The following is a 15822-nucleotide window of genomic DNA, read 5'->3' on the forward strand; positions in this document are numbered from 1 at the left end:
ATTTTAATTACCTATGTACTTATATTTAGTTAGGTACCTACCCCGAAAATTACCCTATTTAAAGTTTTATAAGTCCCGCAAATTGCTAATGCGAGTGGCCGCCATTTTAGTGGCGTCAGCACTATACTGAAATACTGAAGTTTCGAGCTGATGGTACCTATATTTGTATTTCGGCTGAAATCATTCAAAATGACGTCATTTCGATGTTTTAATGAGACATGGTTCTAGCGCAATAGCAATTTGCGGGACTTATACCTGCAGGTAACTGGTAAATACAGGGTCAAGCGTCATTTTAATGCCAGAACTATCGACTCATAATCAAAGAAGTTGGAAGTACTACTACATGCTCATAATGATTGACACGTTTCTAAAGTTACCCGTAGTCACCCGTAATCATGACGTCTGAAGTTACTATGGCAACACTGGGCTATAGAGCTTAGTCTATGGTTAATAAATGCAAGGACCAATCAAAGGTCGTGAATGGAAAAACTGGAAATGGATTTAAACGACATTTTGTTTTTGATTTCCAACGTATTTTGAACGGCGTTTTAGTGGATTTAGTTTTGATCCTGTTCAGAATAATTTTGTGTTAAAAATTTAAAATAAGTTTATCATAAAAAAGACATTCGCTGTGAAAAAACTCGTGTTCTTAAATACCTATTGAATGGTGTTATTTTAATCAACCATGATTCAACCAAAAATGATTGTAACAAACGACGAAAATATTATCCAGCTATTGTAAGTTTACTTGTTATTTTATACGCCTTTATTTAACGGTTTTTTATTACGTTTCTATTATATTCCTATTTTGTTACCAATCTACGTTTGCCAAAGTTTGTTCAATACTGGCTTGACTTAGCTTTATAGATTTTTGTACCGCCAAAAACCGATGGTCATCCGATCGAGAAGATCAATCTCCAAACAAATCCAATTATTATTGAAAAACCTTGAGTATTAACCATTTTTTTGTAGTAAAAAAGTGTTTAAGTTTCCATTTCATAAAGAACAGAGTCCAGGGTGTGTCACTGATAGGTGTTGTTACTCCTATTTTAAACTTAGTTTAGCAAGTTCAAAGAAGCAAGAAGTTCTGTACTATCTGGTAATACACTCCATTTATCATGATGTCATGTTCAGTAGAGGCCAGCAGCAAATTGCTCGAGGAATTTTCATACAAATGTTCATAGTTCATGATCAATGCTTTTATACAAAATAGCGTACAAGAGAAAATCCACAAGGAATTATCATCTCTTGCATACTATTTTGAACTCTATTTTGGTTATGATTTTGTTTATTATCAATTTATCAATGTAAATTGCTCCAGCACTGTGCTCTTGAATGTGCTCTGACCCTTAGTTGATGGCTGTGACTTCATTTGCCTAATGTAAAATCTGAATTTCTAATACTCAGCAGTTGGTACTGTACATTGATTTGTCAGTCAGTCATGCCTGTGACTTTGGTCACATGGATTTCAGTTTTTATGGGTTAGTATGGACAAATTTTACACAATAAAATGCATCCTATGTATCGTCTCCGGGATGTAAGCTATCTCTGTATCAAATTTCAAATACCAAATAGCTGAATATTGACTTCATTGGTGTGGATTTAGGGTTTTTTATTAATCCTATGGGAACTCTTTGATTTCCTGGGACCAAAAGTAGCCTATGTATGTAGAAAGCAGTATCTGAACCAATATTTTTCAAAACCTTTTAAAATGGATGAGGCGTTAAAAGCTAGCAGGCAGACGGACACACTTTTGTGCACTTATAATATTAACTATGGATGTGGATTATAGATTGCTTAATTTGGGAATTATGAGGCACCAAATACATCAATATCTTATTTTGAACTTGTTTTTTATACAGCAATGAAGTTCATCAAGACATATCAGAAAATGTAAGATCCCTAATGAATGAACTGTGGAGCAACTGGTCACATCTTGGTGTCCTTGAAGAAATCAAAATCACAAACATGAGAACACTTGTGGAATTTGAAAAGAATTTTCATAAAGAAATCATTTTTGAGACAGAGAATAAGTTGAAGCAGTTGGAGAAGAAGATAGCAAGTGAGAATATTTTACTTTTTTTTGCGGTCCTTTGTATCAAACAGCCTGTGAGGAAAATAGCAGTGGCAGCACCAACTCATTTTCTTTGTCCAAATACAGATTGGTAAATCACCCAGGTACAAGTACGTTGACAGAACATGATTATAACCTCAACCAGAGATAATTCATTACAGCTGTATGTTAAGTGTTAACACAACTTTATGTGGATTTAGGTTTAAAGTTCCTTGGTAACTTTAATTTAATCGAATAATAAGTAGCTTATCCCTATGCCAATCTCCAGGTTTTGAATCAACTATATTGATGCATGTCAATCTATTGCTCCAGTGCTGCGTGACTAAAGGACAAACCAACAAGCAAACACATTTTTGCATTTATAATATTAGACGATAGGATTCTAAAATATAATATTCATTCCTCTGATTCTAAAATATAATAATCATAGTTGTCATCTAAAATATAATAATTATTTTTAGAGTTAAAAGAAGAAACTGAAGAATTAAGCCGGTGTCTTTCAGTGGACATAACAATACTAGAGTTTGAGGAAGACATGGCGTTGATTGATTACAAGAATGCTTTAGAAGAACAACTCTCTGTGTGAGTATTATATACTATACCCATGCAAAAAATTACGTCGATGCGTTGCTCCGTTGCGACGTGATTGAAGGACAGACCAACAAACTAATAAACTAACAAACCAACAAACAAACACTTTCACATTTATAATCAGGGCAGTGATCATTCTCAATGGAACTTGAACTACACTACTTTAGTTTTCACTGGCGTGTTTTTCCCCGTGACTTCGTCCGCAATACTTATTTCATTTATAGACCACTAGATGATGCCCGCAACTTCGTCCGCGTGGATTCAGGTTTTTAAAATCCAGTGGGAACTCTTTGATTTTCCGGGATAAAAAGTAGCCTATGTCATTTCCTGGGATGCAAACGGCCGTGAAAGGCTAGCAGACAGACAGACAGGCAGACAGGATGGCATGGATTAGTATGGATAACACTTTAGCACTTGGGGAAAATGTAGCTGTAATCTATCAGTGAAATAATTTTTATGAACATCAATAGGTACAGAATCCAAGCTGAGCAGCGTCGTAGAAAAATGGATAGGCTCCTAGAATGGCAGCGGGACCTTGTAGACAAGCTGGGTGTCACCATGCACGAGTTGCAAGAGGAGCCCTTACCGGCCGAGGAGGAGTTGGACAAACTGATGAGCCACTTGGAAGTGCTGCAAGCCGAGAGGGACAAGAGGGTGGAGTTATTCCTGAACACGCAAGTTGAGATCAAGGATATCATGGGTATGTAAAATTTTGTGTGTTTTATGCTGTTATTTTATTTCAGCTTTACAAGCAGTTAACTAGCAGTTGCCCGCGACTTCGTCCACGTCCCGCGGAAACTGTCTTTTCCCGTGGATTTGCCAAAAAAATATTTTATACAAATCTTGCCCTGACAATTATAAACACTACCAAAAAGGAAATAACCAATTTGGTGCAGACGTTCGGAAGTTATGCGTGTACATACATTTCGGGGATTCATTTTTATTTATCTAAAATCTAAATATATAAAAGAGAAAGGTGACTGACTGACTGACTGATTATCAACGCACAGCTGAAACTACTAGACGGATTGAACTGAAATTTGCCATGCAGATAGCTATTATATAGTATGCATCCGCTAAGAAGGGATTTAAAAAAAATCATCCCCTAAGGGAGTGAAATAGTGGGTTGAAATTTATGTAGTCCACGCGGACGAAATCGCGAGCGTAAGCTCGTGTAACATAAGAAAGATGAGATTTAGAATGCATGATTTAGTGTTTGTTTCCTTTTCTAGCTAAACTCCAAATCAAGCCTCAAAACAAGTTTGAGCAGATGGCTGTATCATCCATGTCTGTGGACTTCAAGGTGACTGATCAGAACATGGATCGGCTGGCGATGCTGCGTCAGGACCTGGAGGAGAAATACGAGCAGACCAATAACAGGGTAAGTTACATTGTTCAGCCCTAAAAAGCCAAAATACGTGACGGGGCATGCCCCACTGAATTCATGTACGATTAAAAGCTGAATGAAGGGAGGGTGAAATGTTCTAGTGTAGAAAAGACACTATTTGCCCCCATTGCAATCGTTTTCATCAATCGATAGACGTCCACTGCTGGATATAGGTATGTTTTAAGCATCAATCACAGGAAAAAAGGTTTTAAGCCTCTCAGTATCAAATGAGTTAAAATCAAGTATTATTTCGTACTTTTTTTTTTTAATTTAAAACTTTTAACACGGAGAATGTGTGCACTGGTTCTAACTTCTAACATAGTTTCCAACGTCACTTAATTTAATATTACTTTGTAACTACAATTTTGGTACACTAAAAAAAAAAAAATAGTTCTTCATAGTTCACGATACATTCTTCGCAGTTAGTTTATAAGTTTGTATGTACTACATGTACATTTTACTTTATGTTATTTTAATTTATATAATGGTATATTTTATTTTATGAATAATATGTATACTGGGTTCTTTGCTTTTAAGATCAAAGTAATAGAAATGACTTTTTGCCAGCTTTTTGTTACCTTTTCACGGCCCATTTGTTTGATAGTCTTTGTCCGCGTGGATTTAGATGATTTAAAAACCTGTCAGAACTCTTTGATTTTATTAAAGAAAAAGCAACCTATGTTTTCGGGGTGCAAGCTAAGCTCGTGAAAAGCGGGTGGACGGTGAAAAGGTACCTAAGCAACAAATAGACACTCCTTTGCTTTTCATTCTTCTCTTTCTATAGTTCTTGCAATTCACGAAGGCTAGTGGACTTTACTTGTGGTTACGTCGGATACGCGGGCATTGCGTAAGTGTGCGTGCATGTCGGACCAATCAGTCGCGAGCAAGTGCTCGCCAACGCACACATTCAATGTAGCTTACTTATACCGATACGACTTAAACACAAGCATGAGCCACTCGCCTTCGTGAATTGCAAGAACTGTAACTATTTATTGTTCATAGGTGTTGGAACTGCGCGAGCGCTTGACTAGACTGTGGGACTGCTTGGAAGAAGACCAAGTGTACCGTGAGAACTTCCTGCAAGCTCATACCGGCTGCCATCCGCAAACTGAAATGGCCATCAAGGAGGAGATCAAGCGGTGCGATCAAATTAAGCGGCAAAAGATATCGGTAATTATTATCATCCTCCTTTTTAGGGTTCCGTACCTCAAAAGAAAAACGGAACCCTTATAGCATCACTTTGTTGTCTGTCGGTCTGTCTGTCTGTCTGTCTGTCCATCTGTCTGTCTGTCTGCCTGTCTGTCTGTCTGTCTGTGAGGGGGTAAATTAGGGGTTTGAAATTTGTGTAGTCCATGCGGACGAAGTTGCGGTAATAAGCTAGTTACTTATATGATCCATCCGTATGGACAAAATAAACAAACCCCAATTTTACCTCCTTAGGGGTTGAATTTTCAATAATCCTTTTTGCGGATGTCTACGTCATCATAATAGCTACATGCCTTTCAGCCTGAACCGTCCAATAGTTTGAGCTGTACGTTGGTATATCAGTCAGTAAGTATAGGCCATCCACTTATAAATTATTAAGTTTACCTAGCTTTAAATTTTTAAATTTTAACATTTGGTTTATATATTTTGTTACTCTTGTTTTGTGAGCTGAATAAACTGTTATTTATCTATTTTATTATTTATTTATATTTGTTTCAGGTGTTTGTAGCCAACGTCCGTACAAAGATCAAGCTGATGTGGGACAACTTGATGTATTCACAAGACCAGCGCGATGAATTCGTCCATTACTATCAGGACATCTTTACTGAAGACACTCTTACACTGCACGAACTGTACTTGATGAAGATTTCCAAGTTATATGAAGAAACTAAGTGAGTTTATTCTTTCAACTAAGGCGCGATGATCAACTATCTACCAGGGTACTTCCCGTTGACCTAGAATCATGAAATTTGGCAGGCAGGTAGGTCTTATAGCAGCCATTAGCGGAAATCTGAAAACCGCACACAAAAAAATTGTGGTCATGAACTGATAATTAGTATTTTCAATTATCAAAGTAAGATAATTATATCAAGTGGGGTATCGTATGACAGGGCTTCACCTGTGGATTCTAAAATAGATTTTTATTTATTTTTATGAATCATAGTTTTTGATTTATCGTGCAAAATGTCGAAAAAATACGACTGTACTACGGAACCCTCGTTGCGCGAGCCTGACTCGCACTTGGCCGGTTTATTTATTTATTGGAATTACAAATGAAATTTTACTTGATGTAAGCCTTTAACCGCTAGATACACATATATTATGTAATTCCAACTATGCGTAGTTATAGCATGCCAATTTAGTCATAGATCATGCGCTTTTTACTACGGTTGAAGACATGGTCTGCCCGCGAAATTCAAATTTAATTAGATTTTTCACAATTTGTAAACTAATGCGACAAAGTAGACTTATGGCATTCAAATTTCCAGTCCAGTTTAAGAAATTAGTCAAAATAATGACGAATTTGTGAGTAGCTCACGTCAAACTCATTATTTTGACTAATTTCTTAAACTGGACACTTTCAAGTAAAGATTTTTATATAAACCTGTGAAGATAATATTGCTAGGGGCGAAATTTGAATGATATAAGTCTTTGTCGCATTAGTTTACAAATTGTGAAAAACCAAATTAAATTTGAATTTCGCGGGCAGACCCGTGTTTTGGGCCTTAAAATTACGTTGTATTTCACTTGTAATATTTGTCCATACAGACACATCTTCGAGTTAGTAGGAACTCGTAAGGAGTTATGGCTCAAGATGACGGAGCTGGAGGCGCGCGCCTCGGAGAAGGGCCGCTACCAGAACCGCGGGGGGCAGTTGTTGCAAGAGGAGAAAGAACGCAAAACTATCGCCAACAAAGTGAGTTTTAATATATTATTTTGGGTTTGTTAGCTTTTCACTTCGATCTTACATGGTAGATATTTTGGTCAAGTTATATGCAGAATCTGGGATCCCACCACATTGTCATTAGGAAATCCTCAATCACTACCCCTATTATAAATGTGAAAATTTTGAAGTCGGTTAAAAAGATGCTTTATGCTCCGTCCGTTGTACGTGCGTTTTACTATTGTAGTATTGTTACAGTTACCTAAAATCGAGCAGCAAATTCGAGATTTGGTGTTAAAGTACGAGGACAAGACTGAAACCGTTTTCACCGTGGACGGGAAACCACTTCTGCAGCTGATACAGGATGAGTGGGAAACAAGGAAGGCGGTAAGTTGTAATTATTTTGTCTGTTTGTGACCTATCTGTAATCTGCCGATAAGTTACGTTGTTAACTGTCGTTCCTTTCAATTTCTTGTAAATATTTGTTGCGACGTGTTGCTTGTATGGCACGTGCGTAACAACGCCTAGGAACTTGTCCCACTTAGTTGACGGGGCGCGAGTGAGGGTATTTGCACCCTGTCCCTTAGTTGGCTCGTTGATGTTACAGCGAGTGAGCTGACAGGTATTCGCATCCTGTTCGTTAGGCTCGTTGGCTCGTCGATGTTACAGCAACTGAGCGGATAGGTATTCGCACCTTGTAACTTATGTCTGATCTCATAGTCTGGTTGACGTCACGTCCTGTGCACCCTGTATTTCGCCAATAGATAGAGTGATTCAAGAGGAAGGTTTATAGGTATAATTTAATATTGGTTTGTGTTAATTTGTTGAAATATGACGATATTTGAACAAAATGTCGGAGTAAATCAAGCTTCCATCGAAAATTAACAAATATTACGCGCAACAAAACGAGACGGAGACGGCGGTGGTCGCATTTATAATATTAGTATGGAAGTGACACTACATAAGAATCTACATTTCCACCCATGCGAAGCCGAGGGTAGTATTGAAATAAATAAAAGTTTGTTCTACACGCTGCCCGCTCCGCAGGACGCAACCGCTCCCACCTGGGCCGCTGACTTACACTCACGTCGGGAGACGTGTCCGAAGAATTTCAAGTTGTTATTATAAGCTGGTGTTTAACTTCAGGAGCGTCAGAACAAGCTGTCGGCGCGCAAGCAAGCGCAGGCGCTCACGCCCACTCCACAGCTGTTGCGCTCGCTCGCCACGTCGCCGCTGGGCAAGCGCAACCGCACCGCCGCCGGACTCGCCGGCCTCGCCGCCACCGCCGAGAGATACAAGTATGTCACGCATGTGGACTAAACTGGCTCATTACAACCTTATACTCTAGGGCACAGATATCCGGATAACTTTGCAGGATGAAATGTAGTAAATGCCATTTTCTTCCTGAGGGATACCGCGGCGTTCCGATGCTGACACGGCATCCTAAGCTTACCGCGCCATTTTTTGTCCCTACGATCGTTATCATTGAAATTTCAACTTTAAGGTGACGCAGGACGCTCGACCGAAATTGGCAGCGCACGTGGGTAACGTGTTTGCTTTTCACTTGACATTGTATGAGAAAGTTGAGAGGCACGATGATTATCACTGAAATCAAGCGCGCGAAAAAGGTTTAGGAAAAGTATTTTTGAGAAAAAACTACTGAATTTATATTTGCTAAGTAAAGTTATTTCAACTAATGAATAAATAAACTACGTCTAATGATAAATTGTTTTACAATTTTCATATCCCTAATCTTATTTATTTACGCCCAAAGTTGTCATAAATTTAGTGTTAAAATAGGAATCTTTTGAGGCTCGTAACTTTTAAATCAATATTTTTTTCAATGTTTTAGATATCATTGAACCTAGATAATGACGAGATAAATCGATATAATTCTTAGTTTTGTGCGTTCAATATCGAATATTGTTGTATTTTCCCTCCTTCGTTTGTATGAAGAAAGCACCGAACTGAGCTGCCTTAAGGTCATGTTATGGGCTATTATTATTCATTATTTGAAAAATCTCAAACCGTGCCGCCAGTGGGCGTCGGGCCTACGAGTATCGGCGATCAAAGCTGGCAAATTACTCAGCTTAGAGTCCGCTGGTCTGACGGTCCTAAAAGGTAGCGCAAAATGGGTGGACGAGGAAGGCAAAGGACCGTGTATATGTGGCGACCATGGCGCGCTTTCGGGGAAGGCTTGTGTCCAGCGGTGGACGCAAACAGGCTGATTGATAACTAAAGTTATTATAACTTATGTATTATTATTTTATTACCTAGGATATGGAACGCCCTTTGGCCATCAGTTTTCCCCTCACTTTTAATATGGGTACCTTTAAGCCCAGAGTGAATAGGCATCTTCTAAGTAAGCGCGCTCTATTTTAGGCTGCATCATCACTTGCCAGAAGGTCTGATTGCAACCAAACTAGTCTATAAATATAAAAAAATCTTGAAAAGCATCAAACACTTTTTTTGATTTGTAGGCCACCAAGCAAACGTCAACACATCACTAGCAGTGCGACCAAGGCCATGAATGCAGTCTCATCCAACCTCTCTGCGTTCAAGAGAACCGCTGTGTCTACTGTCAAAAGGTAAGAATAAATCCTAATCTTATATACTATCTTAATAATCACTACCCATATAAATGTGAAAGTGTGTTTTTTGTTTTGTCCTTCAATCACGTCGCAACAGAGCATTTGATCGATGTGTATTGTTATAATTAAAGACCCGGAGAGTGACATAAGCTACTTTTTATCCTGGAAAATCAAAAAGCTCCTAATAAACCTAAATCCACGCGAACGATCTCGCGGGCATCATCTAGTATTTCACGCCACAACGACTAGACCGATTTGGCTGAATGTAGAATAGAATATGTTTTTATTCAAGTAGACTTTTTACAAGCGCTATCGAATCGTTGGGTAGTTTTAATTTACCAGGAAAGGAGAAGGAGACAGCTTTTACCATGAATTAACACTATTTATCGGCTACTTTTTATCTCCGGAGATCTATGAAATCTACAAATGAAATAAAATAAATCAAATGAGTTCCCGCGGGGCTTAAAAAAATCTATATCTACGCGGATAAAGTCGAACTCCTCAAACTTGATGATGTATGGTACAGCACTAGTAAACTATACCGATTCAGGAACTGTTCCTGGTGGAATAATATTGTAAATGCCAAGCATAGACTTTGTTATTGAATTCCAAGTCCCAACTCCTCAGTCCTGATGCTGCATGCTACTGAACTCCTAAACCGTTTGAATTTGGAAAGTTTTGCTGGTGAATTGATATTTTAGGTACCTAGCTATCACTACTTTCACAAAAAGCTTAAAATAAAAAAACAGACTTCCAAAACCACTACAAAGTAAAAAATAACTTTTGTTTCTACACATGTGTGTATGTATGAAGTCGGGGGAGCATAATAAAAGAAACTAGAAATCAAAGCGTGAAGCTCCCCCAACTTCAACATAAATACATGTGTAGAAACAAAAGTTATTTTTTACTTTGTAGTAGTTTTGGAAGTCGGTTTTTTCAATAATTTTTGTACTACTTATTTGATATCAATGGGCAATTATTAAGTAGAAAAGTTATAATAGATAGATAAGTTTAGTTGTAACTGTTGAATATGATTTTAATACTTTTCATTCCTTCTAAAATTTCAGTGCTCGCTTGTAAACTAATGAAGTGAACACAAATTACGACACCAAGGCAAGTTCTAATTTGTGACACGTAGCGAAAAATTATAGTTACACGTTGCATAAGTAGAAGGAATGAGAAGTATGCTTTGTCGTAATCGGCTTCGATGTGTGAACAATTATACTGATTAATGAGTAACTAGGTTATTATGCCCGCGACTTTCTAACCCCTACCCAAATTTCAAACCCATATTTTACCCCTTTAGGGGTTGAATTTTCAAAAATCATTTCTTAGCTAATCTCTACGCAGCTATCTCTAATAGCTATCTGCATGTCAATATTCAGCCCGATTTGTCCAATAGTTTTAGCTGTGCGTTGTGAGATCAGTCAGTCAGTCACTCACTAACCTTTTCCTTTTATATATTTAGATTTATGATGTTCTTTGTATATTAAGTTTTGATATAAATGTAGGTATCTGCTATATATAGTAGTAGTGGTTTGTTTTTATGTATGCCAAGTAAAGAGAATAAGCTGAACTGGATTCGTCGTGGTAGTTAACCAATAGACGTCCACTGCTGGACATTTTCACACACCAAGGTCTTGCGCTGCCTGGATCCTGTAGTTCCCTGCGACTCGTTCGATGTCGTGTGTTCATGAACGCTTTTTTTTCTGAATTTTTTAGGATCTTTTAATTACTATGTGACTATGAAGAATGTATTTATATTGTACTTTATAGGCGTATCAGCGGGCGTCTGGCGGCAAAGGCTTTGGTCGACAATAAAACTGAGCGCGCTAAGAGAAAACTGGACTATGATGGTCCCAGCAACAAGAAGACGCCTCAACCTAAGGCCAATGGCAGCATTCTCAAACACAAGCGAACGGTATGCATACCTAATATTTTTAGTTTTGCTTTTAGTTTAAATCATCATTATCATCATCATCTGAATCAATCACCGGCCCACTACTGAGCGTGAAGTTCCTTCTCAGATTAAAAGATTTGGCACAGTCCACCACGCTGCTGGCCAGGTGCGAATTGACACACACCTTTGAACTTTCGGACATGAAATTCTTGAATTTTTTATATATGAACGTGTACCTTTAAGTCAATAGTGAATAGGCATCTTCTAGGCGAGCGCGCTCCATCATCTGCATCATCACTTGCCAGCAGGTCTGATTGGAGCTAAGCGCTAGTCTATATAAATTTAAAAAAAAACTTTACACTACGGAAAAGTCGGCCAATTTATAGAAATACTGTTATTTGTTGGCAGTCGCGCGGACGTCGCAGCTCGACCACCGCTAGCAGTTCGCGCGACACGGAGCGCTCGGACAAAAACCCGCTGCAAGACTCCACCATGATGACTACTTACACTGATTTTAAGGTAAACTATTGCTATAGCGCTACGCAAATGTTTCATTCTTCGAAATATAGACTTAAATACTTTCCTTAAAAAGATCTTAAGTAGACAATTGGGTATTTTCCTAAATTTTAATTTGATAAATATTATTACTTTATTATAAACTAAGATAAAAATAATGACGTACGCTGAAAAAATATTAAAGTTCATCAAAGATTTACAAAGTTACAAGCATTTTAATTTTGGAGTGGGAGGGTCTTCTATTCCTTTCTCGCAAAACGAAAATTTGTATAAAACCGCACGAAGCTACTATGGCATAAGTAGGTGTGACGTCAGCTATCTCTGTCTTATCAGAAATATTTAAATGTTTATATCTTTTTTGTTATTTGATTGATTTAATTAGTTTTTTCAGTTTACATCATTATTTTTATACTAGTTTATAATAAAGTAATAAAAAAATTGGAGTCAAATACCCAATTCTGTTGAAGCCAATCTGTGAAGTTATTAAACTGGCTTACCAGTGTAACTTTCAAAATCTCTCAATAAGCAAATAAGGTATACCTACTGGTTCAGAATGCCCAATGACAAGATATTGTATTTGGTTACAGGACATCATCAACGACCGACAAGCAAGCCGCAGCTCTATGGCCAATCAACCGAAAAACCACTTAAACATTCCCGCCGTCGCAGTCTACGAGACTTGCGTAGAACAAAGTGAAACTCCGAACAAATTGAGGACGAAGCAGCCTCTGACCCCAAAAATCGGCAAGGAGAACTTCCAACACATGAATCTGCCGATGACGCCTAAGAGCAACCTATTTACCACGCCAACGAGATTAACACGGTCCGCTTTGAGGTTAAATAATGATGGGTTCGCCACCCCCCGCGCTCCATTGAGCTGCAGCAAAATGAACGTCCATAGACAAACCCCAGGCTCCAATATGACTCTAAAAGTCACCCCGAACGGCATGGGCAGGTCCAACTCACATCTTAACTTAATGCGAACGAAAAATTTACCACCTATCATGTGAAACATTTAAGTATTATTTTAGTATATAAGTTTGCTAATTGCTAATGCGCGTGGCCGCCATTTTAGTGAAGTCAGCACTAGACTGAAGTTTCGAGCTGATGGTATATTTTTATTTCGGCTAACGTCAAAGTGACGTCATTTCGATGTTAATGACATGATTCCAGCGCAATAGCAATTTGCGGGATTTATACAAGATGGAAGTTAAGAAATGTGTGCACTGTGCTTGTGCAATAACATGACTTCTTATTTGAAAAACGAGCCAATTCAATTCAAAGCATGCTTCAAGGACAGTCATATAGCACAAACACGAAATTGTGACGTTTATGGAAAGTCTATATCATAGCTGATTACTATGGCTAAGTCTATTGATATCACCTAACATATGAAAAAATTGGGGACTTAAATCATGGAAACCCCTGTTTAACTTTTTTTTTACCAAAAGTGTAGTCAAATGTGTTTTCTTTTTTTTTAGACAAAATCATAACTTTATAACTAATTTTAAACCGTTAGATAGATTAATTAGATCCAATATTATGTTTGAAAACCCTCAAAGTAATGAGACAATTCTGTTTCATCACGTTTTCAATTTTGTGCCTTACAAAAAGAAAAGCTGACTGACTGACTGATGAACTGACTGATCTATCATCGCACAGCTCAAAGTACTGGACGGATTAGGCTGAAATTTGGCGTGCAAATAGCTATTATGATGTTAGACATCGGCCAAGAAAGGATTTTGAAAAATCAACCCCTAAGAAAGTAAAATAGGGATTTGAAATTTGTGAAGCTAAGCTAATGTTTTTTTTATATATTAAAAAAACATCAAATCGGAGATTGTCTAAGGACTTCCGATGAAAAGGGTTCAACGACTCCACTAATAAGGTAGTGGCCATAATTAAGTTGCTGCGCTCATGATGATTTGTCCTTAAGCTCTATATAATTTTTGTGATCTAAATATTTTTTTCGTTTACTGAATCTCTACCGTTATTAAATTGCAAGCCACACCGCGAGCTAAGCTAACTTAGCTCGGTTCACGTAGCTTTGAATTTTTTTCCCACTTCAGTTTACAGCGCGAACAACAGAGCTAAGCTAAGTGAGCTAACTGAACTGTCTTCCTTCATCCTCGCACTGTGCGCGATATCGGTTCATCTTTCAGCTTTCGGCCTGAACCTACATAATAGCTCATATAGCTTAGCTAAGTTCGCGTAGTTTGGCATCTTTTCACACTTCAGTTCACACCACAAACTACAGAGCTAAGCTAAGCGAGCTAACTGAACTCTGCCCCTTTCGTCACCGCGATACGCGCGTTACAGCTTTCGGTCTGAACAAACGTATAGTTCGTGTATCTTAGCTCACGTAGTACGGCATTATATCTTTATTTTCTCTCCGTGAACTACAGAGCTAAACTAAGCGAGCTAACTGAACCGTGTCCCCCTTCACCCTCGCGCCGCGCGCGTGATCGTTACATCTTTTAACTTTCGATCTGGACTTACATATACTTAGTTATTGTAGCTTAGCTCGTATAGTTCGTCGAAATGACGCTAAGTAAGCTGATTTTCACAACCTACAAGAGACCTATGTCCAGCAGTGGACGTCTATCGGTTGATGATGATGATGATGATGATGAAGCTGAGTTAGTTTAGTTCACGGTGTGGCTTGCGACTTAAAGGCGCAGTGCCACCAGGCATACAGAATTGTTGGCTGACTAAACTGCATCGGATGGTGCCACAGAATACGTAATAGTACTTTCCCGGTAAGAATACTCACTCCGCAAAAACTTTGTAAATAAATAGCGACTTGTTACGATATCTTGCTACGACACAAATCACAATCAGTCGCGGACTGAACCATACTTTCTAGCAGTGACTTGGATCGCATCGTGTACTTATTTGAGAAAACAAAGGTCAAAATTTCACTGTCAGGAGTGATATTGGCTAAAGGCAGCTACTTACTTATACTAGGGCCATTACAAACGTGCGAACTGGGTCATAAATCACATTTATCGGACCTCTCGCTCGCACTTACTGGCCTTATGGAACTGGAACCCGATGCTCTGGTGTTGTGTGTAACAGCAACAAAAGGATTTGTCGATAGTCGATAACAGGCGGCATTCTCACAATCCTTGATCGCAATGATTTATGACACCGTTCGTACGTTCGTAATGGCCTTACTATAGCGAACTGTAACTTTTGCATGTTACTGTTACCAAAAATCATTGTACGTGGTTTGCGAGTCGCGGCACCCAGCGCCCACTGTTCCACTCACAAACCTTATTGCAGACGAGGGATTCATTCTTCGCCGTGTAGTATGACCGACGCGACACAAATACTCACTGCTAAAAACTGATTAGGTTCCTGCGGTAGTGGAGCGATACGGGGAGGTGTGATGATGTGATGCGAGCGCTCAGTGATTCGTCAACTTGTGACAACTGTCACTCCCGCATCGCTCCACTACCGCAGGAGCTTCCTCAGTTATGCGCTATACCTATAACTCGAGTGAATAGCTACAAAATATACGCCTGGTGTGACTGCGCCCTAAGGTAGGTATTCATTAATCCAGTATCTCATTCCAACACTGGGATCCAGCGTCACTGGATTGTTGTATTGATCAAAATACTGGATCAATGAAAACCAGCCCTAATGGAATATAAATAATTTATTTATTTTCAATTGCATTTTTACTACATATTTGACTATTGGTATAAATTTTAATATAAATAGTAACACGCTAGAGTATTTTAATTTTTTATAAGTAAATATTATAATTATGTAATAAGTTTTTATAGATCTTTAAGTTGGATTTAATTTTAATTTAGAGGTTTGTTTAGTTAATAGTTTAAATAGCGTAGTTATCTTTGAAATAAATAAAATAAATTAAATGATACATAG

At 38.3% G+C, this 15822-nt stretch overlaps 1 protein-coding gene across 1 annotated transcript; it reads left to right on the plus strand.

Annotated features, from left to right (window-relative positions):
- Nucleotides 1-502: 502 nt before the first annotated feature.
- LOC117989528 (protein regulator of cytokinesis 1-like) lies at nucleotides 503-15817 on the plus strand. The gene is made up of 14 exons (XM_034976901.2): nucleotides 503-738; nucleotides 1863-2062; nucleotides 2536-2656; nucleotides 3136-3365; nucleotides 3898-4046; nucleotides 5055-5222; nucleotides 5757-5929; nucleotides 6807-6954; nucleotides 7180-7308; nucleotides 8068-8219; nucleotides 9402-9509; nucleotides 11289-11433; nucleotides 11821-11931; nucleotides 12516-15817. Exons 1-14 carry the CDS (start codon nucleotides 686-688, stop codon nucleotides 12936-12938), a joined length of 2310 nt encoding a protein of 769 aa, XP_034832792.1. The 5' UTR covers nucleotides 503-685; the 3' UTR covers nucleotides 12939-15817.
- The last annotated feature ends 5 nt before the right edge of the window (nucleotides 15818-15822 follow it).

The sequence above is a fragment of the Maniola hyperantus genome, chromosome 16 (assembly GCF_902806685.2).
Source record: "Maniola hyperantus chromosome 16, iAphHyp1.2, whole genome shotgun sequence".
Lineage (NCBI taxonomy): Eukaryota > Metazoa > Arthropoda > Insecta > Lepidoptera > Nymphalidae > Maniola > Maniola hyperantus.

Coding starts and splice junctions, on each gene's coding strand:
- LOC117989528 (XM_034976901.2), top strand. CDS start 686: ATGATTCAACCAAAAATGATTGTAACAAACGACGAAAATATTATCCAG. Junction 5,223..5,756: donor TTAAGCGGCAAAAGATATCG/GTAATTATTATC, acceptor TATTTGTTTCAG/GTGTTTGTAGCCAACGTCCG. Junction 11,434..11,820: donor TTCTCAAACACAAGCGAACG/GTATGCATACCT, acceptor ATTTGTTGGCAG/TCGCGCGGACGTCGCAGCTC.